Source organism: Drosophila takahashii, chromosome 2R, assembly GCF_030179915.1.
Source record: "Drosophila takahashii strain IR98-3 E-12201 chromosome 2R, DtakHiC1v2, whole genome shotgun sequence".
In the NCBI taxonomy this organism is placed as follows: Eukaryota; Metazoa; Arthropoda; class Insecta; order Diptera; family Drosophilidae; genus Drosophila; species Drosophila takahashii.
In genome coordinates this window covers 37,288,246-37,313,659 of record NC_091679.1, presented here as the reverse complement: position 1 = coordinate 37,313,659, position 25,414 = coordinate 37,288,246, and the positions used below count along the sequence as shown (strand labels likewise).

The window sequence follows — 25,414 nt, the reverse complement described above, 5'->3', positions numbered from 1 at the left end:
TTTCTAAAAAGATAAATAAATATTTGTAGCTGTTTAAAACTGTGATTTAAAAAGTCAACATCTGATTCTTTTTAACACTTTGGACTCTGCTTTCTTCCCCCAAGTTCGCTTAAAAAAGGTCGCAAAAAAGACGAGTTGTCACCTCTGGTGGATTCGGTGGTTTTTAGTGGGTGGTTGGGAGGTTTGACGGTTGATGGCGGTGCGCTGCTGCCAACAAATCGTCGCCAGCTGGCGGCGACAATAAAACGTTTTACAATGTAACCAAGGCGACGACAAGGAGCAGGATCCGTGTGGCCATGTGTGGCCAACAATGTGCAACAAAGTTCATAATTGTTTATGGCTACGGCTTCGATTTGATTTTTATGTCTTCCAGGGTTCCGGGGGCAGTGATTGAGTGTCGGTCCAGCGATAACGGGAGGCCATATAAGCCTCATGCCAAACTAAAGGGAGGAAAAATATTAAAAAGTTGGAATTTCTAAGGTCAGAAACTTTTAATTTATTTAATAAAAGTTATCGGGCTTCTAAAGAAATATAAATTCGAGTAAATAGATTAATCATCCATTAAAAAATCTGTCTTGTTTAAGGATCAAAGGAATGATTACTTAAATCTTAAAAATACATTAAAACCACTTGATAAAGAAACGATATATAAAGGGTTCTCAACATTGTTCCATGCTTATTTCCTTCAATTTACCAATTCATACGTTTTAAAACCCAAGTTGCCTTCCGTTCCTCATTTGCCTTAATAGCATAGAAGCATTAGGGATGAAATTTCAGACTATATTATTCCCCATCCTGGGGGACCAAAGCCACCCCACCCACCGTGTTGGCTTCATTATATTGAAACTTTGACGTCGTTATTTTGCATAATTTACAGCACGCTTGAATGCAGCAGCCAAGTATAAGTATATTTCTATAACTACGCCGGAGATGGGAAAATGCGAAGGAGAAGATGATGAAAATGCGGGGGAAATGCTGTGCGTGTCGGTTGTCAACGTTACCTTGGCACATGCGAAACGTGAACTTCGAGACATCGAGTTAATGATTCGCACTTGTTTCGCCCCCGCGGCCACGCCCCCGACTTTTGCACGCCCGGTAATGAAGTTGATTTATTGCATTACAACAAGACTTGCCGGGCCCTTCGATTTCCACAGCTCAAAATGTAGCAAACAGAGCATTGAACTCTGGGGCTCAATTGAATGGAGGAAATAAAGACGAAAATAGATGCATTGTGTGGCTGGAGGAAGGGCCAGCTGAAGTGCATCTGTTCAGTTAGTTCCGCCGGATCGAACCGTTTCCTAGACCTCTATTAATAGATCCTATAGCACCCTACCTCCGAAACTCAGACACGCGTCTGCGATCGTCAGCCGTTCTAATGCTAAATTTAGAATGTGGAGAAGTAGGGCCCCGTCAGCCACCCAAAAAGAAAACAAAAGTCTGGAGCTCCAACTTTAGTTTCTTCAGGATCGCGATGGAGTGCAGAGCTGTTCCAATTCTTCCCACCTACTCACAAGCCTGGTTCGTAGTGCTCGGTGTTTGAAAAAAGTGTTTTTAGTTCTAAATAAGTTAAATATTCTTCGACAGTGGAACTTCCCTGCCCCGAAAACCCTCCCTCTGCCGAACACTCTTCGACTACGGACCTCTGAACGATCCGGTGATAATTCTCATAACACTAGCCGTTGTAGTGGGATCCTTCTGCCTGCTCAGCGGCTTTATACTCCTCTGTGTTGTTTCGAAAGCCTGGCAGGATGAGACCTCCGAGGCCATACTGCTAATGGGTAAGTGGCAGAAGTAACGGGAATTATATCCAATTTAAAATTCCGGTTTCTAGCCATTGGCTTCTTTATCACCGCCCTGTCCTGCGTATCCTGGAAATTAACGAGGGCCCAACGGATCACTCAGCTGGTGGATGCCCTCAGCATAGAGACCCAGACGATTTGACTTGGGACTTGACTTGGGAATAAATCTAGTTGGTGTTTAGTAAATTTTAGTTCCAAAATAGTTAAAACAAAAAACTATTCATGTTAAAAATATTTAATGCCGAACTTAAGTTGTGTTTCGAATCTATTTATTTCATAGTATTAGCATTATCTTATCAAAGCGACCTTAACCTAACCTTGCTTGCTATATAAAAAATTACACATTTAAATTAATTACACGATTAATAAAAAGGAAATGAAAAAATGTTAGATTAATCTGTCTATTGACTGTCTATACTTTGTTACTGATCTGGCTGATTGTTTACTATAAGATAATATATTTAAGTAATTTTCTTAGCTAAGCCACCATTTTATGGGTTATTTAGGGCACAAATCGGGTTAGACGTATAAAGGGAAAAATCGAAGTCTCAGGGAGTAATACGAAAGGGAAGCACAAAAAATGAAACAGTCACTGGTTGATAAATATACTGCAATCGTGAGGAGGTCAACTATAGCTCTGAGAGTATATGTTTAAGGAGATAAGGTAATTTCTTTTATGAATAAATCAGCTTACTAACCCGAAGAAATTAAATTCTTATATCCTTGCAGAGGGTATTGTGATTCTGATTTTCTTAGTCAGCATCTCTCGATGAGTCGGTTTCAATATCTTGTACCACTTATTGAAGAAATTATGGGTCATGTTGTTCTTCATTATTTCTTCAGTATCCAACGTTTTTTCCAGTGCTCATACTCTTAAGATGATTTTCTTTTGTGCCGAAAATGCGAATCGTAGGTAAACAGAGCTAATTCCGCACCCCATTCTGATCACACAGACATGACCTATCCCTCGAAATCCGAGGCGGGAAAAGAAAGCAGCTGCTTGGGCCTACCTGAGATAGTTTTTCCCTTCGTTTTCAGTCTTTAAGCAGAACTCATCGAAGGATGCCGCACATGCAGAACGTCGAACGGGATTTTCCCCTGCACTGGGCCCTGAAACCCATTCGCATTTCCCAAAGTCTCTCTGCAAATACTCTTTCCCTTTACCGAAAGATCTCGCGGAATATGTGGCGCTGCTGCACAGAACTCTGCCACAGCCCCAAGTTCCAGCGTTATTTGAGGTGAGTTGGGGAATAAACCAATGTATATTCAGAGGTTCACGATTTAAATCGATTCTTTCAGGTTCCTCGAGTCCAGTCTCTGCCAGTTCTAAAGAGCAATGAGCCAAGAAATGCGCAGCTGCCTCTGATTTGCAATCTTTGCACGTAGACGATGCCAAAAAGTGTTAGTTGATTTCGATTTATAGCAAAGCTCGGAGAGGCAGAGGCAGTCAACGATCTCGTAGCGGAGAAGTTTTTGATTTGTTTTGACTTAAGAATGCAGTTAAGATATTCATACTTTTGTGGCATCGTAAAATGGTTCTGAGCCAGCAAATCGGGGCAATACCAAGTCGGCGACTGGGAAACTACCCTTGCTCCGTCAATCCCACAATCCGACGCCAGTTTCCCCATCAGGGGAAAACACACTGTTTTTGAGCTGCAATAAATTCCAGAAGCTTTCGAGCTGAGAGCTCAGTATCGTTCGGAAACCAGACGCGTGAAGATTGCTAATTGCTAAGCCCCCGAACCAGTTGTCGAGCAGCAGAACATGGAGATCATTCGATTTGTTGACAGTGCTCTCAGAACTTTGATCGCCGGCAGCCTCCTCATCCTGATGACGGCCATTTACCGGGAGGACACCAACGCCGGCTCCCACTACATTCACCCCAGGCACACGATGCACTAAGTCCGCCGGGATCTCTGGATTTCGATGGAAGCTAGTCCAAAATAACTGGTTGTTTTTAGTGCCGATTCAACGTCATGTCAGCTAACTGCAAAGATAACGCTGGAAGCATTCTGTTCATTTCAAAACTCGTCCCCTCGTAAAATAGTTTAACTTATGTTGTATATACTAAATGTTTAACCTTATAATATAACAATATATTAATTATTTAAAAAGCAAATATTTTAGAGTTTGAATTTTTTAAACTGGATACTGGAATAGAGTTATCAACCGTTAAGTCGATTGATTTGTTATTTTTAACATATGGTGTGAGATCGGGAGAGGCCCACAAAAATCGATTAGCAAGTTTACCGCATTCCCCTCAAACGGGTTGCAGTTTTAAACGACCCGAGCTTGTTTATAAAAAAGTATTTGTTATAAGCACGTGTACTCCAGCATGAGTTGATTTCAGCACGAATCTCTTTCTTTATTCCTGACACAATTTAGAAGCTCACGATTTTGTTATTGAAACAAGTGTGTTTCTAACTGTGTTTTCAAGGAAACTAGTAACGTTTTTTTTTGAAGGTACACATTAACTCATTTACATTAACGGGTTAGTAATATTCTTTAATATTGAATGTATACAAAGCATGTAGCTCAGACATACATATTAAATAACTTTTAAATAATGTTGATCTTGAAATATTGTACAAACGCTTACCATATCGACTGGGTTCTTTCTTACGTAAGTAATAAACACATTTTACATTTTCAGCGCTAAGCCAGGTTTTCAACCAAACAGGATTTCAATGTAGAATTTTGGTTGTTATGACAGTTTCTAGGTTATAACACTTGGAAGTTGGGATTATTGCCCACTTATCTTTGTTATATTTTTATCTTTATGTATAATTTTTTTGCCAAATTAAATATTACTTCTATAAAATGTAAAAACATCTAAGGGAGTGAAATACAAAATTCTTTCCTCCTTAGTAGTATACTATTCGGGCTTAAGCCCCGTACAGTCATCATAAAAGTAACTATTCTCAATAATCGCTTTTTATCAAAAATAAGAAGGTTGAATACGCTTAGTACATACTGGCGTAACAGTTCTCAGAATTATTAATAAGCTGATAAGATTTGAATTTCCCGATTATTTATTAAAAAAAAAATTAATTTAAATAGACCGTTTCTTAAATCAGGAATAGGTATTGAAAAGCTTTGTTTTTTGACATGAAATTAAATGGGTTGATAGAAGTCGGGCAAGTCCGGAATAGTGGCTGAAGGTCTCTGCAGATCTTGGACAGGTCCAAACTGCCTTACCACGCGTTCGATCCAGTGACCGTGAGGCAAGAGATTCGTGAAAATGCTTCCATTGAGACACTTATCGCTCACCCAACTGGCGATCCCCAGTTGAACATAACGATCATGGTTGTTGTGCCACATTAGCCGCATCTGCGGACCACCAAGGTCGCCAGTGCAGAGGGCCCCGTTTTGGTTGCCAGCACAGATCTGATCTGAGGTCAAGGAGTGGCCAAAGATCTCGGAGCACAACTCCTTGGGTTGGCGACTGATGTCAATTTTCTGGAGGATGTTGCTGCTCTTATTGTCGGCAGTCTTTCCCCAACCGACAGTTGTGAACCAGGTGAGCAGATTTACATGATCCCTCAGTCGTTCGTCCACGAAAATACAGATGGGCCGGATGTGAGCTGCAGATGGGGGAATCATCTTGATTACACTCGACTTTCATTCTGGTGTTTGCTTGACCTACCAAAATACTCCACCCTCCTCTCGAGTCGCAACAATCCGATGTCATTGAGATGCTCACTCGGCTTGTACTTCGTATGCCTGAATGCCATGTCCACTTCGTACTCCTCGGCGTCTCCCTGGCACCTGCGATTCTCACAATCATGCTTTGTTTTCGTGTTGTACTCGCCCAGGCGAACAGTTCTGGAAATTAAGAACAATACTAAATTCAAGAAAACATCAGGATTGTAAAACTTACATTGCTAAATCGTCGGGAATGCACTGAGCCGTCGTTAAAACGAACCCTGAAAATACATATTTAAGTAGCTATTTAGCTGAAAGAGAGCTTGGTTTGCCAACTCACAGTGATTTATGAGGGTTCCGGCACACTTGGACCCACTGGGAGTTTTCAGATAAGCCATCCATGGATTTTCTCCCAACTTGGCAGCTTGGCCGTTCATGATTCTCGCGGATATTTGGTTTTCGAATCCGCAATTCTCTTCCAAGAGCAGGGGCTTAAATCCTAGGACTCCGACGGATAGGCAGAGGACTGCCATCCCAACGATGAGGATTTTCGTCATAGCGTGGCAAGTCATACTCATGCACTGATGCTGCGAGGCACAACGAAAACTTTGATTGCCCCTTGGAAGAGACTCTTATCAGGAGACCTTATCCGAAGAAATACCCATGCGCAGTAGAAAAATATTAAATAATAATAAAGACTCATCGAAAATTCTTTATTTAATGATGTTTCTTTAATTGTTTTTTTGCAAACATGACTAAGTAGGGCCCAAATAAAGTTAAATTTAAATGTTTCTTCTTGGAATTTTGTATATTTTCTATATAGCCGTAGCCGTTTTTTAAGAGATTAATAAAAAAACTCTAGATAAAAGTATCTTTTTATTGCGTTATTATTACAGAGCATTGAATCGCTTTTCTAGTAATCGTCTAGCTCTTGTGGCTCATTAAACTTCACCGACCAGTAGATCCACTCGGCATAGCTCACGACATCTGTGATAATGCTCACATTGACGCAGTTTTCTTGGGTGTAGCTTGCGATGCCCATCTGGACAAAGCGCATCACGCCTGAGAACTCGACCAACCTGCCCTGGGGACCCCCGGAATCTCCTCGGCAGAGATTACCGTCATCGTTACCGACGCAGATTTGATTGGGAGTCAAGCGTTGTGCAAACTCCATGACGCAATCAATTGGGTTCCGGCGGTTTATGCGCAGTTCTTGGAGAATTCGACTCGAAAGGGGGTTCGTTTTTGGAGAAGTCTGCCCCCAGCCGGTGGCCGTAAACCAGGTGGCCTCTTCCACCAGCCACTTCAACTGGCTATTTACAAACAGGCAGATGGGTTGGATGTGAGCTGCAAGAAACACCATCGATTAGCATAAAATTCCTCTCTAACGATCTCTCTACCCACGTAAGTACTCAACCCGCCTGGTGAGCCTCAGCAGTCCGATGTCATTGGAAAGATCTTTCTTATTGTAGAGAATGTGCGGCAAGGTCATATCCACATCGTACTCCCTTTCACCCTCTTCCTTGTCGTCTCTATTGTATTCACCCAAGCGAACAGTGCTGAAAAGAACGACATTATTAGCAAAGGGTAAACTTATGTATCAAGAAGGTTTCGTACTATTGTATCCCATCTTCAAAGCAATGAGCCGCAGTCAAGACGAACCCTGAAAAGTATAATTCCGTTAGTTGCTTAAAATATACTATTAATTTGCCAACGAACAGTGATTGATAAGAGATCCGGCGCATCTAAAGTTGGTGGGAGTGTGCAGAAAGGCCATCCAGGGATATTTTCCTCGTCCCGTAGGTTTACCATTCACGATTCTCGAGGCTATTAGGTGATTTGGCATCATACCATCCGAACTTAAACCGCACTCCTTCTCCAACAAGTGGGATGATGTCCCAGGGACCTGAAGCCCCAGGCAGACGATTACTGCGAACACAGCGAAGCCACTCTTCATCACGCGACAAGTCATCTTCACAGACTAATATCGCTAGCTCAAAAACGAATTTTTATATAGCGTTATCGCTGGCTTTATTTCGGAAAAATCCGAGAGTAATAGCAGCGATGACATTCTTCATTTCTTGACTTATTAAGTCGCATTCGCTGACTTAGTTCGGCAAAAACGAATTAACTTATCAGCAAACTAATAAAAACAACGCCTAAACACTCTCTAAATTCCTTTAAACATTGCAAGTTAAAGTTAAATAATATTGTCTAAGCAATAAAAATATAAAGCCATTAAAACGGATTACTTGTTGTAATATTTATTAGGTGTTCAGTTTAGTAAACCCTTTGACTTGTAGCACTTGCCGAATAGCTGTGCTTGGGCATATATTTATTATGTTCGAACAATGTCACCACATCCTGAATCCACAGGTAGAAATCCGTTACGCTGGTGTAGCCCTGTGCTTCCTGGCAATCCATATCGCTCAGGGTAGCGATACCAAACTGAACATATCGGTTTTGGTATGGAAATCTATGGTTTTGAGCCAATGCCGAGCCGGATAGTCCATCGCATGACAGCGAATCTCCTACATTGCCAGCACAAAACTGGCTGTAGAAGTCAATATCTTTGCAGTCGCGCTTGGGTTCAATGCGAATGGGCACAAACTCCTTTGTCCCATAGATACTCGTATTTGCTTGAATATCCGTCATTAACTGGTTCCAGGCGTATCCAATGAATTCCTTTGGTCGCGAATTTGAGCCCGAAATAATGCAGATCGGCTTTATGTAGTCTGTAAAATTCACTTGCAATCAAGAAACAGCCGCGGAATAAATTATTTGCCAAACTACCCACCTTTAAACTGCACTTCCTTGGTCAGTTTCAGTAGACCAATGTCATTGGCACTCGATTGATTATTGAAGTATCGGTACCTTAGAGATAATTGCACCAAATGATCTTCAGCCAAACTAGGAAGTTTCCTTCCGTACTCCCCCAAGCGAACTTTTCTGCAAAGAACGAAATTAAATAAATTAAGTTAATTCAATTAACTGAACTGTTTTAGTTTTAGTGCTTAAACACTTCAAGTACTTACACGATGGCATTAGTTTTAATGCAGTTCGCTGCAGTCAGTATAAAGTCTGTAACGAATTTTTAAAGGTAATATCTTTCTTTAGATTTTGATTTCGTGCTGATGTTTCTTCAAAACCCCAAGATTATTTAGTGGTCTTACATACATTTAGTGATCAGTGTTCCGGCACAAAAGATGGCCCCGTTCTCGTGCAATAAAGCCGTCCAGGGACCCGGTCCCGATTCCTGGTAGTTTGTTCCGCAGTCATTGTACAGAAAACTCACCGATCCGTAAACAGATCCGTTCAAAAAGATAACAAGCAGGCTGACGAGCACTGTGATCGCAGTTAATGCGCTGTTCATTGCGATCCAATCAACGCTTACATACTGAAATACTGAAATTCTTTCGGCATTCAGCGCCTGTAAAAATCATTCTCGGTTTCCCCTATGAACGTTATCAGCAGAGAGCGGACATTACGGGTCAAGCTGATGATTCACTTGAAAACATAAAAACATTTCTTTTGAACGATGGCTATCACGAAGAAATTTATTTAAAACACAGCGCGGAGTTCCGCGAGATCTGAGATTTTTTAATTATTCTAACATAATTACAAACTTTGTGTCCTTAAATTCAGACAGATTAAATGGAGAACTCAATAAAATCATTTAACCAACGTTCTTTGTTTACTTGGTTTGCATAAAATATATCGAATATAATAAAAACAGTTATTATTGGATATTAATTTCCAAGGGACCTCATCGCCCTGCGAAGCCAATCAATGTAATTCGGCACAAATGTATAGACTCCTGGACTTCTACATCTATTCGGGCCGAAGCTCACGATGCCCAGCTGCAGGTAGCGATTGACTCCGTCGAAGTTCACCTTCGTCACGAGAGGTCCGCCGGAGTCTCCGTTACAGGTGTCCCGTTCCACGTGACCAGCGCAAATCTGGTTTTGGGTGACTGGCGCTTCAAGATTCAGCCTACAGTATTCAAGACTGTAACGCGTGAGTACTGTGGTCTGCAGCACATTGGAATTATAATGTGTCACCGTTTTACCCCACCCAAAAACCTGATATTCATCCACATTGGGCACACTGGAGGGACTAAGTACCAAGCAAACGGGCTGGATGTGAACTGGGGAATAAAAAAGATATAATAATGTATTGCCACTTGAGATTTAAATATTTTTAATGTTTTTCCCAAAAATATAATATATAAATAGGAGCCGATCTTATAAAGGCTTCTCTGCCGTTCGTGATCCTTGAGCTTATATAGGGTTCATAGGAAACCCCGCAGATGGGATTCAGAAAGTAGCCGCAAACCAGCTGATGAAGAACTAGACAGAGGCTAATAGCAAACCAAACCGAGAAAGTCCTCATTTCACTTGAGGTATTCGAAGTTACTGAACTCATTGCAACTGGCGATGCTGGTTAAGTAGGCTCCAGTTGGTCTTATCAGCCCCATCAATATTCCAAGAATTCTAAGTATTTCTCGCCTTCGGAACTTTAATAGCTTACACAGAACTACGTTTATTGGTTTACGGAACAATACGTTTCAAGATCCATTTGTCAGAATAACCTGTCGTATCCAATCAATGTAGTTCGGAACAAATGTATAGACCCCCGGACTGCGACACTTATCTTCGCCAAAGCTTACGATGCCCAGCTGAAGGTTGCGGATTACACCATCGTAGTTTACTTTGACCACCAGAGGTCCACCGGAGTCGCCGGAACAGGTGTCCGAACTCTGGAACCCCACACAAATCTGATTCCGGGTGATCGGCATAGGGAGCACCATGCGGCAGTAGTTGTTGTCGTAGCGGGATAGTTTGGTAGTCTGGAGCACATCGGATGCTCGATTGGTGGCGGTTTGGCCCCACCCGAAGGCCTGGTACTCATTTACATTAGGTGCAGCTGCCGGATTCAAGAGCAGGCAGATCGGCTGAATGTGGACTGTGGGGGAAAATAATAAATAATTAGTTTTTAATAATTTTTAGTTTATTTTTTAACCCCACCCACCATTGAATATGATATTCCTGCTCAGCTTTAGCAGAGCAATGTCGTTGGCTAGGGTCCTACTAAAGTGTCGATGCTTGGTGGCCGTCTGAATGTCAAACTCCTCAACGGAAGGAGAACAATTGCCGTTCTGACAGTCGGGATCCGATCTAATATCATGTTCTCCCAGTCGGACCTTTCTGAAGTCGGGAAAACAAAAACTTATTAACCAGAAGATTTGGTGAAATAAGTGGAGTACTTACAGATAGGTTCTCATACAGTGAGCGGCCGTTAAGACGTATCCTGAAAATAGATATATATAGGACATAGTTTTCAGATCTAAGGACTTTTAAAATACAAACTTTGGGTGATGATAGTTCCGCCGCAATAGAGTTCGGAGTTGTAGTACAAATAGGCCATAAATGGAGCTGATTTTATTATGGCTTCTTTTCCGCGAACTATCCGTACAGACACATTGGACTCGTAGGAAATCCCGCAGGTTGGATTCAGAAAATAGGAGGCGAGCACCTGATCCTGCAGAAGCAGGCCGACGACAATGAAAATCCCAGCCGATATTGTCCTCATTTCGCGAGGCGGAATCGTGGTTACTGAACTCTCTGCAGCTGGCGTTTCTCGTTAAATGAGATTCAAGCGGAGCTTATCAGAAATGCAATTCAATGGAATTTGATGCGATGCTCAATCCACCGCAAGAAATTTGTTGGACTTTTTTTATTTTATTTCAGATAGAGCTTTCCTTTACATGGTACATTTATAACGTGCAGTTAGTACTTATCTAGAAAAGGTAATATTGAACGCCATGAGGAAATGGCTAAGGTCAAGATCACAGTAGACCTTCTCAGAGATAACATCCCAAAGCAGATTAACGATGCGGATGGCATCTTGAAAAAAAAGAAAGTTTAGAATCCGAACGTATTTTGATTTACGACCACCCTTCAACGCGAAATATCCGGTATCGCAAAAAGGTTAGTAATCAAAGGTTTCACAATCATGAAATAACCTTACAAAGTATATTATAATTTCAGTCATAAGTTTGCAAAGTAGTGAATAAGACCTTTCCGACCACATAAAGTATATTTATTTTTACCACCAAGAGCCATGTCCGTCTGTCCGTTTCTAAGCGATCTAGTATCTTAGTTTTAAAGCTATCGCGATGAAGCTTTCCCAAAAGTCTTGTTCCCATTGCAGGTAGTACCTATAACTCCCATATATTTGTCAATATAAATTATTCGGCAACCTTGGTGCCGGTAAATGGGTATTTTCCCGCACTACTTGTGCGATCCAATTCGTGTAGCTATAGACGTCCGTGTAGACCCCGATGCCGGTGCAACCAGTACTGCCGTAGCTGACCACTCCAAACTGCACGTTTCGTACCACCCGCATGTGGCTTACTTCCCGGATGAGGGGACCGCCGGAGTCGCCGCTGCAGGTGTCGCCTCCATGGCTTCCGGCGCAGAACTGGTTCTCCTGCACCATCCTGCCCAGAGACTCAAAGCAAAGCTTCGGATCAAAACGCTGGAGCGTCACGGTCTGCAGAGCTCCTTTGGTCCGGTTCGTTTTGGTCTCACCCCATCCCGTGGCAATAAACCACTGCATACTTTGAACAACGTGCCTTTTCGAGGTGTCCAAGATTATGCAGATGGGTTTGATGTGGTCTGCAAACTAAGACATTGAGTAACTTGGACTTTAAAGACACAAATCCTAAAACAACCTTTGTAGGTGACAAACCTATCCAGACGTAGAAGCGCGATGTCGTTCAGGTTTCTTGACTCGGAATATTTCCCATGCCGGATTCCCATGTCGACGTTGTACTCTTCGGTTTGCGGAATGCAGACCTTGTTGACGCAGTCCTCTGTGGTGGTATCGTCGTACTCCCCAAGGCGCACCTTTCTGTTCAAATCAAAAAAGTTTTAAAATACCAATTATTAAAAAATTAAACTGATTTAAAGGAAATTTTATGGCAAATCACTTGGATTGTTCTATGCATTCATTAAGAACATAAATAACCAAGATCATTCCTTTATTCAAGAAGAAACATTCTTGAAATCAAGGCGAACTGCTCTCAAATTTGTTTTACGAGACGATGGTTTTGTCTTAAATTTAATTTGTATATACCTTGGTTAACTTTTTACTTACACAGCCATTCCTTCGTAAAGACAGTGTGCTGCTGTCAGGACAAAACCTAATTGGAAAATTTGTTGTTATCGACTGTAAAGAAATTCTCGAGCCACAAATACCCACGCTGGGTGATGAGAGTGCCTCCGCAAATTAGTTTAGTGGAGGAGTGGATGAAAGCCATCCACGGATTTGAGTTTATTATCGCATCCTGGCCACCGGATATTCTAAAGTTAGACGTCCCGCTGGCAACTCCGCAGTTTGCTTCCAAAAATGCACCATTAGTCAGAGGACAGAAATGCCCGATTACAAGTACTATGAGTGCTATAAAAACATCCCGCATCTTTAAGAACTGAAACTGAACTGTCGAGGCTGACCGGCGATCATTATTATATATTCTTGCTCCTCTCTCATAAAGCTTATCTTTATTTTCTAGTATAATAAATACGTCGGAAAACCCCAACGCATGAATACTCTTATAGATCAAGCGTTCAAATAATAATAAAGTGTAATCAAAAGTTTTTCAAACTTTTACTGTCGTTCCTTTAAAAATATATTTCCTGACACTTCGACCTCTAAGTAAAATTATGATAACTTTTTAATAACGCAGACAAGCATTCTTTCGTACATTTTTCTATGGACCGTTTCGAAAGGCATTTAATTTTATTATAGGCATAATGTATAATTCTAATTGATTATTATCAATAAACGGGGAATCTCAGAGGAGAGCTTCTTGATAAAATCAACTGAGGCCACTTTTAATACCGCAACCTTAATGAAAAGTTTTCCAAGAAAAAAGAAACTGCTTAACTCAAACCTACTTCTATCTCACAATAAATTTTATAGAATAATTGAAAGTAATTTGTTTATAATATACAAGATTGACTTTACTTAAAATGGTTAGCCTGTACAAATAAATGTACTATTTGATAATAGTTATTTTCCGAGTATTTTAAGAAATTATTTGATATAAAAGAACCCTGTGCTGAGCCATACATTTATCACTTGTATTTTTTCAACATTGTCAGGTGAGTAATTCCTTTCGAAAACCGGTATCGATACAGGTACTTCCCAGGGGGCGGGTTACCCATTCCGGAAGAGGGTGGCTGACAGGCTGGCCGAAAAACAGGGTCAAACACCCGACCGGAAGCCATGGCAACGTGGCCAGGACACGGGACTCGGGACGTGGGGTGTGGTTTTGGCTTTGTTTACAAGCAGTCCAGGCCGAAAGTGTCAGGATTCCAGAGAGAGAAAAACTGCCAGAATGAGCACGCGAAATGTGATGATCACGGACCTGGATCAGCCAGATCCCGAACAGCAGCAGCAACATCCAAAGAAGAACAGGAAGGTTCTCCAGACGCTGTCGGGCAACTTTAGTCGCCGCTCAAGAAGTGTGGAGGTGGAAGTGAAGCAGCGACAGGACAACTTGGGCATAGGTCACAAGGACCGCAGGAAGGATCGCTCCTTCAACACGCTGGTAAGCTCTAGAAGATTACCCAACCCATCCTGTGATAACTACCCTGCGATTAAACAGCTGCAGGCCAAGGAACAGCAGTTGGAGCAGCTCGTCCAGCGATTGGCCACGTTGCATCGCTACAACGACCAGTTTGCCAAGGAGAATGACCAGCTGCGCCAGGACAGTGGCCATTTGGAGCGGCGTCTGGCCGAGGCGGAGCAGCAGGTGGCCAGTTGTTCCCGCTGCCAGCAGCTTGGCCAGCGTCTAGACACCGTTCTCAGCCAGAATCGAACACTCGCCGGCGATGTGGATATGCTGAAGACGCTGGTCTTCAGGCTCAACGTGCAGATCGAGAGCTACCAGGATCAGAGGCGCCACGGCGAGGAGCCTTCCGGATCAGCCAAAGCCAGTTCTTCAACTGCATCCTGTCCTCCTTTACCCACTCACACGCTGGGTCCACTCCTGCAGGCCTACGACGAATCCCTGAGGGACAAGGATGCTCTGCTGGCTCAATTTAACGCGGAGTTTGAACACTTTACGGGGGAACTAAAAAGAGCTCTGGAGGAGAACACCAAGTTGGTGGGTAGACAGTACAATAAGTGGTATCTTAATCTTAATCCCTAATCCCCAATCCCATTTAGCTGCAAACGCAGGAGCAAATGCGTCGCGATCTCGGAGGCTGGCGGGAGGAGCGTGTTTGCCTGGTGGCCCAACTGGGCGTTTGCCGCTCCAAGGCGGAGGCCCAGACCCGCAAGACGGACCTGGCCAAAGAGAAGCTGGTGGAGGTGATGCACTGCTACGAGCAGCGCACGCAGACGCTGCTCCTGGACATGGACCACCTGCAGGCGGCCTATGCGCGCACCAAATCGGAGTTGGCCGCCTTGAAGAGTGCTGCTCCAGCTGCTCCTCCTCCCGTTGCAGCTCCCCTTCCCGCCGAATCCGATGCAGTGCAGCAGTGCAAAGTGCTGCTCGAGCAACTGAGGCAGGAGCACGCGAGGGAGCGATCCTCTCTCCAGGAGCAGCTGCAGGCCACCACCGCACGGGCGGCTTCCCTCGTTCGCAGCACGGAGAAGGCGAAACATGGCAGGGATCGGCTGAAGGCTCGTCTGCGGATGGCCCTGCAGTGGGCTCAAAAGCTGGAGGCGGGACAGGCGGAGGTGCGCGACACATACGAGTCGGTGCGACGTTTAGAAGTGCTCGTCCAGCACAAGGAGTCGCAGCTGCGCGGACTACACGCCCGCAATGCCGAGGAAATGGACAAGCTGCGCTATAAACTCCAACAAAAGGAGGAAACCATACGCACCCTGCTCAAAAGCAAGATGGAGCGGCGGCCGGCGGTGGACTAACGACTAGAATATAGCTTTTAACAATTAAAAATATATAATTTCAATACAAAATACATTAATAACTTAGCGTAGAAAGCTTTTGAAGCACAGCAGTCCGGGATCAGCCGGACTCAACCTGTTCGGCCAGCGACTCGTCCGCCAGGGCGCCCGATCCTCCGGAGCCCGCGGATCCCGAGCCGGCGCACACGACGCAGGCCTTGGGCACAGTCTGCTCTATGTACATGGTAATCCGCTCCAACACCTCGGGCACCACCGAGCACATCAGCTGCTCGTAGCGCTGCGCTCCCAGCTGCGCCTGCAGCGACTGCAGCTGCCACTTGAGATACTCGGTGAGCGGTATCTTGTAGACGGGATCCTTGAGCACCAGCTGCCGGTGGCGGTCGTCGTGGTAGGTCTTGGCCGGATAGCCCTTGGCGTGAAAGTCCTCGCTGACGCCGCCGCCGCTGCCCAGCGTCTGCTGCAGATCGTCCAGCTCGTGCTCGTCGTGGATGACCAGGGAGTCGTAGAAGCGCGGCGTCGTCTTCGAGGCGCCCTCCTCGGCGGCGGCGTACTGCTTGTCCATCACCTCGCCCAGCGTCTCGTCGACGAGCTGCAGGATGTGCGGCAGGCGGGCCAGCAGCAGCTCGTTGCTGCCGAAAATGGAGGCGAAGGCCAAACAGAAGAGCTTCCGCTTCTCGGCATGCGTATCCGGCACCATGGGGAACATCTCGATCCACACGTCCAGAATCCTGGCCAGGGCGTCCGCCTGCGGCAGCTGTTGCACCACCGACATGAACACCGACTGGTCGATGAGCAGCGTGCGCGCCACGATGGTGAGGTACCAGCCCATGGTCATGGGATACTCCTGCTTGAGGCACACCTGCTGGAAGACGAAGGGCAGGGCCGGGCGCACCAGCCGCAGTCCCATCGCCGCGTCCGTCTTCAGGCATGTCTCGAATATCCGCAGCATGGCGATGATGCCCTCGATGCGGATGTCCTCGAAGGAGCGCACGCAGTACGCCACGAAGCCCTCGCCGTAGCGACTCAGGTAGGCCTGGGCGTCCAGCAGGATGTAGGCGTGGATCAGCTGCAGGACGGTGCGCAGATTCTCCGACGACATCTCGATGATGGGCAGCAGGTGGTCGCACAGCGCCAGCAGCTCGGGCGTCAGCGCAGTCGAGTTGCCGATCACCGCCAGCCAGAGCATGATGCCGTCCTCGATGAGGTAGACGTGCGAGGGTTGCTGCGGATAAACAAGTGCGGTTGTTGTTAATTCATATTAAATAATAATAAAATAGTAATACAGATATATACATATGATTTATAGCTTTAATATTTTATATTGATAAGATTATTTTCAATAAGAAATTCAATAGGAGCTGAACCATTGGAAAAGATTGATCGAGAAATCAAGACAGAAATCTAAAAGCCCAGTTCCGATTGCGAACCATTATAGGACCGAGTCCCTGAATGGCATATCTACACATTAGACATCTGCATGACTGGAATCAAACAGGCTTTGAAATGATTCCATTCGAATAGAATAGAGTTGAGTAAATGCTCAGCACACTATGACTAGAATGGATTGCATCTTGGTCCGTATAGAGTATGACAGAAAAGGCCTAGAGTTAAACGAGTGATAACGAAAAACAGAATGTCATATTTGAATATGCTGAAATCATTCGAGTTATTCGAATCCATTCGATTTTCTTATATGACGTCATAAGGGCAAAATAGAAAATTTAATTTGTTTTGATATACATATATGTATGTCTATAAATAAGTATTTTTGTGATTTCTTATTTTCGAAATTACCAAGCTCGCCTTAGTTTAAACTCAAAACACATGCAAAAATCCACGAGAATTAAAAAAAAATATGGAAAAGCAATTAGTTTTATGAACATATCCTAGAACCAAAAGATCCGCCTCTATCGCCACAGATAAAGAAAGGAATGGTCTTCCTTGGACCGCGACTTCTTAGTATTGCCATCCTGGAGTTTGTTAGATAAATTCTTAAGAAGTTGCGGTCCAAGGAAGACCATTCCATTCTGCCTCTTCACTACACTATTTTGTACTTCTCCTCCTTGGTCCGCGAATTCTTAGGATTTGCGGTAGAAGGAAGACCATTCCTTTCTTCACTACACTATTTTATACTTCTCCTCCTTGGTCCGCGAATTCTTAGGATTTAAATATGAAAATGGCATGGTTGGATTCAGTGGCGAGCTAAAACTAAAGGTAGATTTGTAATTTAAAAAAAAGACAAAAAACAAAATATTTATGAAGGTATTTCAAAACAAAGGGCATAGGGGAACAAGCCTGGGAAAACTGCCCCAGACGATATTGCAAAATTTTAGATGAGGATTGGTAGATAGGAACCTAATCGATAAGAATTCTAATTTTCAAATAATTTGATCCGCTGGTTTACGAGTAATCTGCCGCAACTAAGGGGCTGTCCATATATTACGTAATCACCTAGGGGGGGGGAGGGGGTCATTGAAATGATTATGTTTGATTACATGGGGAGGGGGGGGTCTTGTACAATGATTACGTAATCATTTTATATTAATTTTTTTATTTAAAGAATTTATTTAAAAACTTTTTTCCTTTAATTATATCTACAAACCAGGGACCAAAAATAAGTGTTATTGTAAATTTTTCATACAAAAAAATCACGCATTGTAGTTTACAAATCCGTAATGATTTTTATTTTTTGATTTTTATAATAAAACTCAAAAAATAACTGTTATTTTTTGATTTTTATGAATAACAGTTATTCCCTTGACATTTTTGAAAAAATGAAATAATTAAAAAAAACATGATTCCCGTGTTTTATATAACTTACTAAAAATTTGTTAAAAAAGGCAACCGTGCATATTTTATACCTATATTTTTTTAAATTTATTTTACCCACAAAATCGCCATAAATCAAGTTTGAGTTTTATTTTTGATCACGACGAATAACTGTTATTTGCCAACTTTTATTATAAAACTCAAAAAATAACAGTTATTCCTTGAGTTTTACTTTACAAATCAGAAAATAACTGTTAAAGAGTGATTTTTTAAATAAAACTTATAACAGTTACGGTCCCTGCTACAAACTTAAATAGGAAAGCAGAGAAAAAATTTTTGTAGTGGCTGTGCGGCGAAAAAAAGAATGTTTAGTGGTTCAATCACACGAAGGACGCGAAGACCTGGAATGGCTTGACGAAGAGTATGTTGGGGATAATATCAGCGTAGACGAACCGAATGTGTCATACCAAACTTCATTTATAAACAATATTAAAGATTGGGTTGCATCTCCGTTTGAATCCACAGATTAAAACAAACAAAATTTTATTCTGGGGATTACGTAATCATTGGGGGGGGGGGGGGGGGTTTTTTATTGAATGATTACGTTTGATCACCAGGGGGGGGAGGGGGTCAAAAATCACCAAAAACGTGATTACGTAATATATGGACAGCCCCTAAAGAACATATCACTTGATGTATTTTCCCTTCGGTGGTTCTTGAGAAAACTTTTTTGATGCCAATAATTTTTGTGTTAACCTTCAAGAATGTCAGCCAATCTTTGGATTTTTACCATTCTTATAAGCTACCAAAAATCGCGATTCAAATTTTCAAAAAATTGGTTCAAGACTTTCCAAGTCTGACAACACCGCCAGTTTTTTACAGTTTGTGTGTCCTATAACCATCTACTTCATATAAAATATTCATAATTTTTCGAGTGGTGCAACAGTGTTAAACAAACAAAAAACTGAAGAATTTATTTCTGGAAGGGTAGCAATGGAGTCAATAAAATATATTTGGCTTGTAAATAGTTAGTTCTTAGACCAGAATTATTATCAAAGAGTAAAGTTTTTAATATTATGGGTGAAAAGTGGTCCGAATTATAAAATGTTTGGCATGTACACTACTGGTCAAAAGAATAAGTACACACGTTACACCCTCACTTGCTAAGAGATATCTCTATAGTTATTGAGGCCAGACCTCCCAAACCTTTTTATTTGGAAAGGTTATTCTGTTCTGCAATATTTAAATAAACAATGGATACAGTAAAACCTGCCTAATCCATGTTAGCCCTACATTTGTGCGATAGGTCGGTTTTGGTGTGGTCAAAATAATAAGTACACTTGTGTTACTTATAAATTTTAAAATATTAAATCTAGAATGGGGCTACGGTTAGTATTTTATCTTAAGTTAGGATCATGTTTATAAGAAGTCTGGGCCAATTGGACGATCCAAAAAGTTTCCAAGCCTGGATTTGGTTATTTCAAAGTCATCATCCATGCTAAAATCTGATTTGCAGCTTAAAAGGAACACTTAACACTTAAGTATGGCTTGTGATTCCCTAAAATTTCCTTAAAAATACTACTCTGAATAAATAAAATCGATTTAGAAAAAAATGAGTACTTACACCGTAAAAAATAAGGAAAAAGGGGAAATAAATAAGAAAAAACCAAAGTTACATGCGGTTTTAATTAAAAAAAAAATAGTTAAATTTTAAATTCTTAATTTTTTTATTTTTATTTTGATAGTAGATAAAACGACTAAAAAAATGAGATATGTTTCATTAAGATCGGTAAACAACTTAAACCGTACTACATGAATCGCACAACGCTAGATATCTATACATAAATACAAATTCCCCGTCCATACAAGTTTGTATGAAATTCGTTTTTAACGATATAGCAGTTTTGTTATCGTGCACATCGTCAACAGCCATTTAATAATTTGTTGACCGATCTTTATGAAACATATCTCATTTTTTTAGTCGTTTTATCTACTATCAAAATAAAAATAAAAAAATTAAGAATTTAAAATTTAACTATTTTTTTTTAATTAAAACCGCATGTAACTTTGGTTTTTTCTTATTTATTTCCCCTTTTTCCTTATTTTTTACGGTGTAAGTACTCATTTTTTTCTAAATCGATTTTATTTATTCAGAGTAGTATTTTTAAGGAAATTTTAGGGAATCACAAGCCATACTTAAGTGTTAAGTGTTCCTTTTAAGCTGCAAATCAGATTTTAGCATGGATGATGACTTTGAAATAACCACATCCAGGCTTGGAAACTTTTTGGATCGTCCAATTGGCCCAGACTTCTTATAAACATGATCCTAACTTAAGATAAAATACTAACCGTAGCCCCATTCTAGATTTAATATTTTAAAATTTATAAGTAACACAAGTGTACTTATTATTTTGACCACACCAAAACCGACCTATCGCACAAATGTAGGGCTAACATGGATTAGGCAGGTTTTACTGTATCCATTGTTTATTTAAATATTGCAGAACAGAATAACCTTTCCAAATAAAAAGGTTTGGGAGGTCTGGCCTCAATAACTATAGAGATATCTCTTAGCAAGTGAGGGTGTAACGTGTGTACTTATTCTTTTGACCAGTAGTGTATTTGCTTGTAATTGATTTAATAGGGACCCAGTCCCAGTCTAGTCCCCACAGCTTCGAATTTCATATCCTCCCTGGACAGAGATTTCATAAGAAATCCTTTGAGCATGGATGACCAACAAATACTTTATTTATGTGATTCTAAAGAAATCGCGGTCCAAAGAGGATATGCGAGATTTCGGCACCGTTGTTATTGCGCGAATTTGTTAACAAATTTTTATCGTGCTCCGCATATTAAAGCTTTCAAATTACTATCTTGCTTTTTAGAATAACGATGGTACCGAAAGGATCGCAAATTAAGTAATCCTCTTTGGACCGCGATTTCTTTAGAATCACATAAATAAAGTATTTGTTGGTCATCCATGCTCAAAGGATTTCTTATGAAATCTCTGTCCAGGGAGGATATGAAATTCGAAGCTGTGGGGACTAGACTGGGACTGGGTCCCTATTAAATCAATTACAAGCAAATACATGCCAAACATTTTATAATTCGGACCACTTTTCACCCATAATATTAAAAACTTTACTCTTTGATAATAATTCTGGTCTAAGAACTAACTATTTACAAGCCAAATATATTTTATTGACTCCATTCCTACCCTTCCAGAAATAAATTCTTCAGTTTTTTGTTTGTTTAACACTGTTGCACCACTCGAAAAATTATGAATATTTTATATGAAGTAGATGGTTATAGGACACACAAACTGTAAAAAACTTGTCAGACTTGGAAAGTCTTGAACCAATTTTTTGAAAATTTGAATCGCGATTTTTGGTAGCTTATAAGAATGGTAAAAATCCAAAGATTGGCTGACATTCTTGAAGGTTAACACAAAAATTATTGGCATCAAAAAAGTTTTCTCAAGAACCACCGAAGGGAAAATACATCAAGTGATATGTTCTTCAGTTGCGGCAGATTACTCGTAAACCAGCGGATCAAATTATTTGAAAATTGGAATTCTTATCGATTAGGTTCCTATCTACCAATCCTCATCTAAAATTTTGCAATATCGCCTGGGGCAGTTTTCCCAGGCTTGTTCCCCTATGCCCTTTAATTTTCCATTTTGCCCTTATGACGTCATGTAAGAACTCGAATGGATTCGAATAAATTCGTCTGAGTTGTTCGTGTACTCATTTACTCGATTTGTTTTCCATCACCATTTCTGGTTCGACTGAGTTTTACGTCAGTACACTTATTTATTCAAGCCAGTTTCCCTACACATTCCAACTCATTCAACTCATTTTGAACATTGTCAATTCGAATATGTATTTTTTGTTATTCATGCAGATGTATACTACACATTAACTCGATTCTAGCACCTTAATCACTAAAAATTTGTAATTACTAAATGTTTTGATTTTTCAACTGTAGATAATCTATTTTTTAGGGTTTCTCCTGACTGCCTAGAAAATTGTAAGTACAGATAACCAGCTATTCGTACCCAAATCTTCTTATGTATCCTTCGGAACAGAACGGTTCTCCTTGGGGAATACAATAAATCTACATTTATTGATTGCACAAAAGACGGTTGCATGCCCCCACATGAGGACTACAATATGAAGCTTGCCTACAAGCATAAAATCTTTGGCAAAAGACAAGGGGATAGCTATTACATAGGATTGATTAAACTGAATAGGACAGTCGACTATAAATGTAAGATTTAATCGCAATCATACCTATTAACATGGAAAAGGTCATACTCAAAATTGGTTTACAGGTCATAAAATGCTAAAATGCTAAATGCTAGAAAGTGAATATAATATGTAACCTTGAATAGTTTTTCAAATGTAAATTAAATAACAAAACTAATTAAATTTAAATTTTCGACAATTTTTAAAAGCGTCAGTTCTAATTGTTAATTGTATTAAATGTTAGATATAAGTGTGAAACTCTAATATAAGTAGGGACCTACATATTTTCATTATTCTTAGTATTTTTTTTGTGATTAGTGCATTAATTTATAAGGGAATCCTTGTAGCACCAGGAAATAAGAAAGGAATAAATTATATTCTCATCATTACATATTTTTTCACCATTGCAGTACAACTTCTCTATGAATAATGCATCTCTTTCATACTCTCTATAAGTCTTGCAGTTCAAATCCGATCAATCTGACCGTCTAATATGGAAAATTTCAAATTTATAGCCAAGCTTGACATAAAAGATTAATTATGTAGTTCGAATTTCGATTTACAAAGTAATCTACGCTCACCTGGAGGTCAGTGCTCAGCTCAATGACGCTGTAGAGGAAGGGCTTCATGGGCTCCGGGACATCGCGGATCGTGCGGACGAGCTGCTCGAGGGTGCCGATGATGGCGCAGCGCAGGAGGTCGTACTCCTCGCTCTCGCGCCACAGCAGCGGCAGATAGGCGATGAACTGCAGCGCCTGCGGCTCGATGTACTCGCTCATCTTCTCCACCAGCAGCGTCATGGTGCCCAGCACCACGATCTTGGTGTCGCACTCGGCGGCCTCGTGGAGCAGCAGGAAGAGGGCCTCGAAGAGCGACGGGAAGTAGGGGTGAAAGGCCTCGGGCATGAACTCAAAGTCGTCGATCAGCAGATTCAAAGTCCTGGCGGCGGCCAGCCTCGTGGGCATATCCTCCTGCGGCCGGAGGAGATGCAGGCAGGCCTCGTAGGCCAGCGGACGCAGCTCGCGGGGCAGCTGCACGCCCACCCAGTGGCCCACCAGCCAGATGATGCGGCGTCGCAGGATGCGGAAGTTGGGGGCCTCCACGCGCAGCTCCGCCAGCAGCTGCGAGGTGAGCCAGGCGCCAAAGTCCAGCTTGTTGAAGAAGTGGAAGGCCGCCTGGCCCACGGCATTGTAGATGGCGTCCTTCAGCAGGATGGCCTTCAGATCGGATTCCGGCGTGAGCTGCAGCTGCTGGGCGCGCCTTACAAAGCGCAGCACCTCCTGGATCATCACCTGCGAGTGCTGCGTGAAGCAGGTGAAGTAGAGGGTCTCCACGCTGGGCCGCAGCGCATATTTCCAGGCATCGCCACCGCCGTCGTCCTGGTCGTAGCCCTCCGGGTCCTGCTGCCACTCCTCCAGCTCCTGCTGCGTCAGCAGGAAGTAGTGCGTCACGATCTTCTCGCAGATGTACGTCACGCGCTCCGCGGTGAAGAACTTGGCGTGGCTCTGGGCGGCACTGGCCAGCAGCTCGTCCTCCAGCGAGGCTCCTCCCTCGGGCGGCGCACTGATGCTGTCGTTGCCGCTCAGCATGATGCCCTTCAGCATGTTCAGCGCCTGAATGGCAAAGTTGCTGAAGTTGATGCGGTCGCCGGCGTCGAAGATGAGGGCGGTGCCCTCGTGGAACACATAGTGGAAGCTGAACTCCAGGGCCACCGGCACGAAGCGCGCAAAGGACACCGAGTGCCGCTCCATCAGCTCGTTGAGGGTCTTCATCATCTTGATCACAAAGCGCTCCAGTTCGGTGAGTATCGTGGCCCTGCCGGGCGTGCCCGATCCCATCCTCAGTTCGTAGCGCAGCTCGAGGCACTGGCGCAGCCGCTGGAAGAGCTGCTCCACGAAGTTCATGTGGTCCGTCGACTTGTACGGCTTGGCGCAGCCGTAGACCACCAGTTTGCGCAGGGATCTCATCACCACGTAGGCCCGCTGCAGGGCATTCAGGGCGAGGGCCTCCTCCTTGCGCACGAGCTGCAGAAAGCGGGCGGTAAGCGGCGCCCAGATGTCCCAGGCCAAATAGCCGAATATCTGGGAGCCCAGCTCCTCGAAGGCCCGCTGCTCGGCCATCAGGCGGCGCGAGGCGAGCGCCTTGAGCACGTAGTGCAGCACGACGAGGATGCGCTGCTGCAGCGCTGACTCGCCATCGGTGCCGCAGGCCTGCAGCTGCTTCATAAGCGTGGGCAGGAGTTCCGGCCAGAAGCGCGGGTAGTCCGTGCGCGCTAGCCTTCCCAGGAGCACGGCTATCTGCAGGGCCACCTGGGGCACCTCCTCGGCGTCGTAGTGGCGCAGCAGGACCTCGCGGATCTGCTGCTTCTGCTCGGCGGACAGCTCCTGGCGCGAATTGGGCCGCCAGTAGCGCTCCACGCCGTTCTTCAGGTAGACGGCCGCCATCCAGCGCACCTTCACCGCCGAGTCCTCGGTGCTGGAGGCCTGGGAGGACTCCCCATCGCTCCGCCGCATGCTCAGCCGGGCAATCGTGGGAAAGAAGCCCGGCTGCTGCTCCCACTCGCGCAGCTGCGCCTCCGCCTTCTGGACGATCTCGTGGCTCGGATTGGTCGCCGCCTGCAGCGTCTGGGCCACCAGCTGCTCCACCGACGCACCCGCTCCAGCTCCAGCTCCGTCTCCCGTTGCCATTGCCATCTCCATCTCACGACGACGCCTCCTCTTGCGACGCTTGCGAGGGAGGTGCGGTGCGAAAATTATTGGCAAATTTCTGCGGCGCGTGCTATTAGTATGACCGGGTTGAGAAATGTACTTTAAATACCACTTTTAATTACTCTAGCATACGGTCTCTCGCTGGGTGGGTGTCCTCGCTAACTTGACCGCGTCACCCTGCAAACATTTTGGGGACCAGAATATTTACCATAACGTTAGCTTAAAAATCAAAAGTTATGAATTCGGTGGCGCTTTTAAATATAAAAATATAATCATTAATACAATAGAGTACCATAAAAACCCC

General features: G+C 43.2%; 10 protein-coding genes across 10 annotated transcripts; 4 read left to right on the top strand and 6 right to left on the bottom strand.

The window, feature by feature from the left end:
• The first annotated feature begins 1,471 nt into the window (after positions 1 to 1,471).
• Positions 1,472 to 2,027, top strand: LOC108057031 (uncharacterized). The gene is made up of 3 exons (XM_017141102.3): positions 1,472 to 1,518; positions 1,585 to 1,778; positions 1,832 to 2,027. Exons 1-3 carry the CDS (start codon positions 1,472 to 1,474, stop codon positions 1,939 to 1,941), a joined length of 351 nt encoding a protein of 116 aa, XP_016996591.2. The 3' UTR covers positions 1,942 to 2,027.
• A 751-nt stretch (positions 2,028 to 2,778) lies between these two features.
• Positions 2,779 to 3,341, top strand: LOC123002716 (uncharacterized). The gene is made up of 2 exons (XM_070213114.1): positions 2,779 to 3,037; positions 3,099 to 3,341. Exons 1-2 carry the CDS (start codon positions 2,862 to 2,864, stop codon positions 3,127 to 3,129), a joined length of 207 nt encoding a protein of 68 aa, XP_070069215.1. The 5' UTR covers positions 2,779 to 2,861; the 3' UTR covers positions 3,130 to 3,341.
• A 139-nt stretch (positions 3,342 to 3,480) lies between these two features.
• On the top strand, positions 3,481 to 3,918 carry LOC108057032 (uncharacterized). Its single transcript, XM_017141103.3, has one exon. It carries the CDS (start codon positions 3,564 to 3,566, stop codon positions 3,699 to 3,701), a length of 138 nt encoding a protein of 45 aa, XP_016996592.2. The 5' UTR covers positions 3,481 to 3,563; the 3' UTR covers positions 3,702 to 3,918.
• A 920-nt stretch (positions 3,919 to 4,838) lies between these two features.
• On the bottom strand, positions 4,839 to 6,015 carry LOC108057036 (melanization protease 1). Its single transcript, XM_017141106.3, has 4 exons — positions 5,785 to 6,015; positions 5,680 to 5,725; positions 5,446 to 5,624; positions 4,839 to 5,383 (listed from the first exon to the last, which is right to left on the bottom strand). Exons 1-4 carry the CDS (start codon positions 5,999 to 6,001, stop codon positions 4,914 to 4,916), a joined length of 912 nt encoding a protein of 303 aa, XP_016996595.2. The 5' UTR covers positions 6,002 to 6,015; the 3' UTR covers positions 4,839 to 4,913.
• Positions 6,016 to 6,350: 335 nt separating this feature from the next.
• Positions 6,351 to 7,546, bottom strand: LOC108057030 (mast cell protease 1A). The gene is made up of 4 exons (XM_017141101.3): positions 7,164 to 7,546; positions 7,062 to 7,107; positions 6,849 to 7,003; positions 6,351 to 6,791 (listed from the first exon to the last, which is right to left on the bottom strand). The coding sequence occupies exons 1-4, from the start codon at positions 7,414 to 7,416 to the stop codon at positions 6,358 to 6,360; spliced, it is 888 nt and encodes a 295-aa protein (XP_016996590.2). The 5' UTR covers positions 7,417 to 7,546; the 3' UTR covers positions 6,351 to 6,357.
• A 132-nt stretch (positions 7,547 to 7,678) lies between these two features.
• On the bottom strand, positions 7,679 to 8,848 carry LOC108057029 (CLIP domain-containing serine protease HP8). The gene is made up of 4 exons (XM_017141099.3): positions 8,622 to 8,848; positions 8,480 to 8,525; positions 8,242 to 8,393; positions 7,679 to 8,179 (listed from the first exon to the last, which is right to left on the bottom strand). The coding sequence occupies exons 1-4, from the start codon at positions 8,815 to 8,817 to the stop codon at positions 7,725 to 7,727; spliced, it is 849 nt and encodes a 282-aa protein (XP_016996588.2). The 5' UTR covers positions 8,818 to 8,848; the 3' UTR covers positions 7,679 to 7,724.
• Positions 8,849 to 9,971: 1,123 nt separating this feature from the next.
• On the bottom strand, positions 9,972 to 11,074 carry LOC108057039 (serine protease grass). Its single transcript, XM_017141110.3, has 4 exons — positions 10,814 to 11,074; positions 10,715 to 10,754; positions 10,476 to 10,651; positions 9,972 to 10,409 (listed from the first exon to the last, which is right to left on the bottom strand). Exons 1-4 carry the CDS (start codon positions 11,034 to 11,036, stop codon positions 10,012 to 10,014), a joined length of 837 nt encoding a protein of 278 aa, XP_016996599.2. The 5' UTR covers positions 11,037 to 11,074; the 3' UTR covers positions 9,972 to 10,011.
• Positions 11,075 to 11,224: 150 nt separating this feature from the next.
• Positions 11,225 to 12,930, bottom strand: Erasp (Endoplasmic reticulum stress-associated serine protease). Its single transcript, XM_017141107.3, has 4 exons — positions 12,711 to 12,930; positions 12,606 to 12,651; positions 12,181 to 12,359; positions 11,225 to 12,124 (listed from the first exon to the last, which is right to left on the bottom strand). The coding sequence occupies exons 1-4, from the start codon at positions 12,925 to 12,927 to the stop codon at positions 11,685 to 11,687; spliced, it is 882 nt and encodes a 293-aa protein (XP_016996596.3). The 5' UTR covers positions 12,928 to 12,930; the 3' UTR covers positions 11,225 to 11,684.
• Positions 12,931 to 13,622: 692 nt separating this feature from the next.
• On the top strand, positions 13,623 to 15,424 carry Cep89 (Centrosomal protein 89kDa). The gene is made up of 3 exons (XM_017141125.3): positions 13,623 to 14,061; positions 14,119 to 14,619; positions 14,682 to 15,424. Exons 1-3 carry the CDS (start codon positions 13,849 to 13,851, stop codon positions 15,384 to 15,386), a joined length of 1,419 nt encoding a protein of 472 aa, XP_016996614.2. The 5' UTR covers positions 13,623 to 13,848; the 3' UTR covers positions 15,387 to 15,424.
• Positions 15,402 to 25,210, bottom strand: Impbeta11 (importin beta11). The gene is made up of 2 exons (XM_017141124.3): positions 22,984 to 25,210; positions 15,402 to 16,608 (listed from the first exon to the last, which is right to left on the bottom strand). Exons 1-2 carry the CDS (start codon positions 25,099 to 25,101, stop codon positions 15,487 to 15,489), a joined length of 3,240 nt encoding a protein of 1,079 aa, XP_016996613.2. The 5' UTR covers positions 25,102 to 25,210; the 3' UTR covers positions 15,402 to 15,486.
• Positions 25,211 to 25,414: the final 204 nt, after the last annotated feature.

What these genes read in the sequence shown, in the direction of transcription:
- LOC108057031 (XM_017141102.3), top strand. Translation starts at nt 1,472, where the DNA reads ATGGAGTGCAGAGCTGTTCCAATTCTTCCCACCTACTCACAAGCCTG. An exon ending in CCCACCTACTCACAAGCCTG is followed by an intron (nt 1,519 to 1,584) that starts GTTCGTAGTGCT and finishes ATTCTTCGACAG; the next exon opens with TGGAACTTCCCTGCCCCGAA. An exon ending in CGAGGCCATACTGCTAATGG is followed by an intron (nt 1,779 to 1,831) that starts GTAAGTGGCAGA and finishes TCCGGTTTCTAG; the next exon opens with CCATTGGCTTCTTTATCACC.
- LOC123002716 (XM_070213114.1), top strand. Translation starts at nt 2,862, where the DNA reads ATGCCGCACATGCAGAACGTCGAACGGGATTTTCCCCTGCACTGGGCC. An exon ending in AAGTTCCAGCGTTATTTGAG is followed by an intron (nt 3,038 to 3,098) that starts GTGAGTTGGGGA and finishes CGATTCTTTCAG; the next exon opens with GTTCCTCGAGTCCAGTCTCT.
- Cep89 (XM_017141125.3), top strand. Translation starts at nt 13,849, where the DNA reads ATGAGCACGCGAAATGTGATGATCACGGACCTGGATCAGCCAGATCCC. An exon ending in ATCGCTCCTTCAACACGCTG is followed by an intron (nt 14,062 to 14,118) that starts GTAAGCTCTAGA and finishes GCGATTAAACAG; the next exon opens with CTGCAGGCCAAGGAACAGCA. An exon ending in TGGAGGAGAACACCAAGTTG is followed by an intron (nt 14,620 to 14,681) that starts GTGGGTAGACAG and finishes AATCCCATTTAG; the next exon opens with CTGCAAACGCAGGAGCAAAT.
- Impbeta11 (XM_017141124.3), bottom strand. Translation starts at nt 25,101, where the DNA reads ATGGAGATGGCAATGGCAACGGGAGACGGAGCTGGAGCTGGAGCGGGT. An exon ending in AGCTGAGCACTGACCTCCAG is followed by an intron (nt 16,609 to 22,983) that starts GTGAGCGTAGAT and finishes GTTTATCCGCAG; the next exon opens with CAACCCTCGCACGTCTACCT.
- LOC108057032 (XM_017141103.3), top strand. Translation starts at nt 3,564, where the DNA reads ATGGAGATCATTCGATTTGTTGACAGTGCTCTCAGAACTTTGATCGCC.
- Erasp (XM_017141107.3), bottom strand. Translation starts at nt 12,927, where the DNA reads ATGCGGGATGTTTTTATAGCACTCATAGTACTTGTAATCGGGCATTTC. An exon ending in AGGCACTCTCATCACCCAGC is followed by an intron (nt 12,652 to 12,710) that starts GTGGGTATTTGT and finishes TTTTCCAATTAG; the next exon opens with GTTTTGTCCTGACAGCAGCA. An exon ending in TAGGTTTGTCACCTACAAAG is followed by an intron (nt 12,125 to 12,180) that starts GTTGTTTTAGGA and finishes CTTAGTTTGCAG; the next exon opens with ACCACATCAAACCCATCTGC.
- LOC108057030 (XM_017141101.3), bottom strand. Translation starts at nt 7,416, where the DNA reads ATGACTTGTCGCGTGATGAAGAGTGGCTTCGCTGTGTTCGCAGTAATC. An exon ending in TTTGAAGATGGGATACAATA is followed by an intron (nt 7,004 to 7,061) that starts GTACGAAACCTT and finishes CGTTCTTTTCAG; the next exon opens with CACTGTTCGCTTGGGTGAAT. An exon ending in CAGGCGGGTTGAGTACTTAC is followed by an intron (nt 6,792 to 6,848) that starts GTGGGTAGAGAG and finishes TGTTTCTTGCAG; the next exon opens with CTCACATCCAACCCATCTGC.
- LOC108057039 (XM_017141110.3), bottom strand. Translation starts at nt 11,036, where the DNA reads ATGAGGACAATATCGGCTGGGATTTTCATTGTCGTCGGCCTGCTTCTG. An exon ending in CACTGTATGAGAACCTATCT is followed by an intron (nt 10,652 to 10,714) that starts GTAAGTACTCCA and finishes TCCCGACTTCAG; the next exon opens with AAAGGTCCGACTGGGAGAAC. An exon ending in CAGGAATATCATATTCAATG is followed by an intron (nt 10,410 to 10,475) that starts GTGGGTGGGGTT and finishes TTTCCCCCACAG; the next exon opens with TCCACATTCAGCCGATCTGC.
- LOC108057029 (XM_017141099.3), bottom strand. Translation starts at nt 8,817, where the DNA reads ATGAACAGCGCATTAACTGCGATCACAGTGCTCGTCAGCCTGCTTGTT. An exon ending in ATTAAAACTAATGCCATCGT is followed by an intron (nt 8,394 to 8,479) that starts GTAAGTACTTGA and finishes CGTTCTTTGCAG; the next exon opens with AAAAGTTCGCTTGGGGGAGT. An exon ending in CAAGGAAGTGCAGTTTAAAG is followed by an intron (nt 8,180 to 8,241) that starts GTGGGTAGTTTG and finishes TGAATTTTACAG; the next exon opens with ACTACATAAAGCCGATCTGC.
- LOC108057036 (XM_017141106.3), bottom strand. Translation starts at nt 6,001, where the DNA reads ATGACGAAAATCCTCATCGTTGGGATGGCAGTCCTCTGCCTATCCGTC. An exon ending in CGGAACCCTCATAAATCACT is followed by an intron (nt 5,726 to 5,784) that starts GTGAGTTGGCAA and finishes ATGTATTTTCAG; the next exon opens with GGTTCGTTTTAACGACGGCT. An exon ending in ATTCCCGACGATTTAGCAAT is followed by an intron (nt 5,625 to 5,679) that starts GTAAGTTTTACA and finishes CTTAATTTCCAG; the next exon opens with AACTGTTCGCCTGGGCGAGT.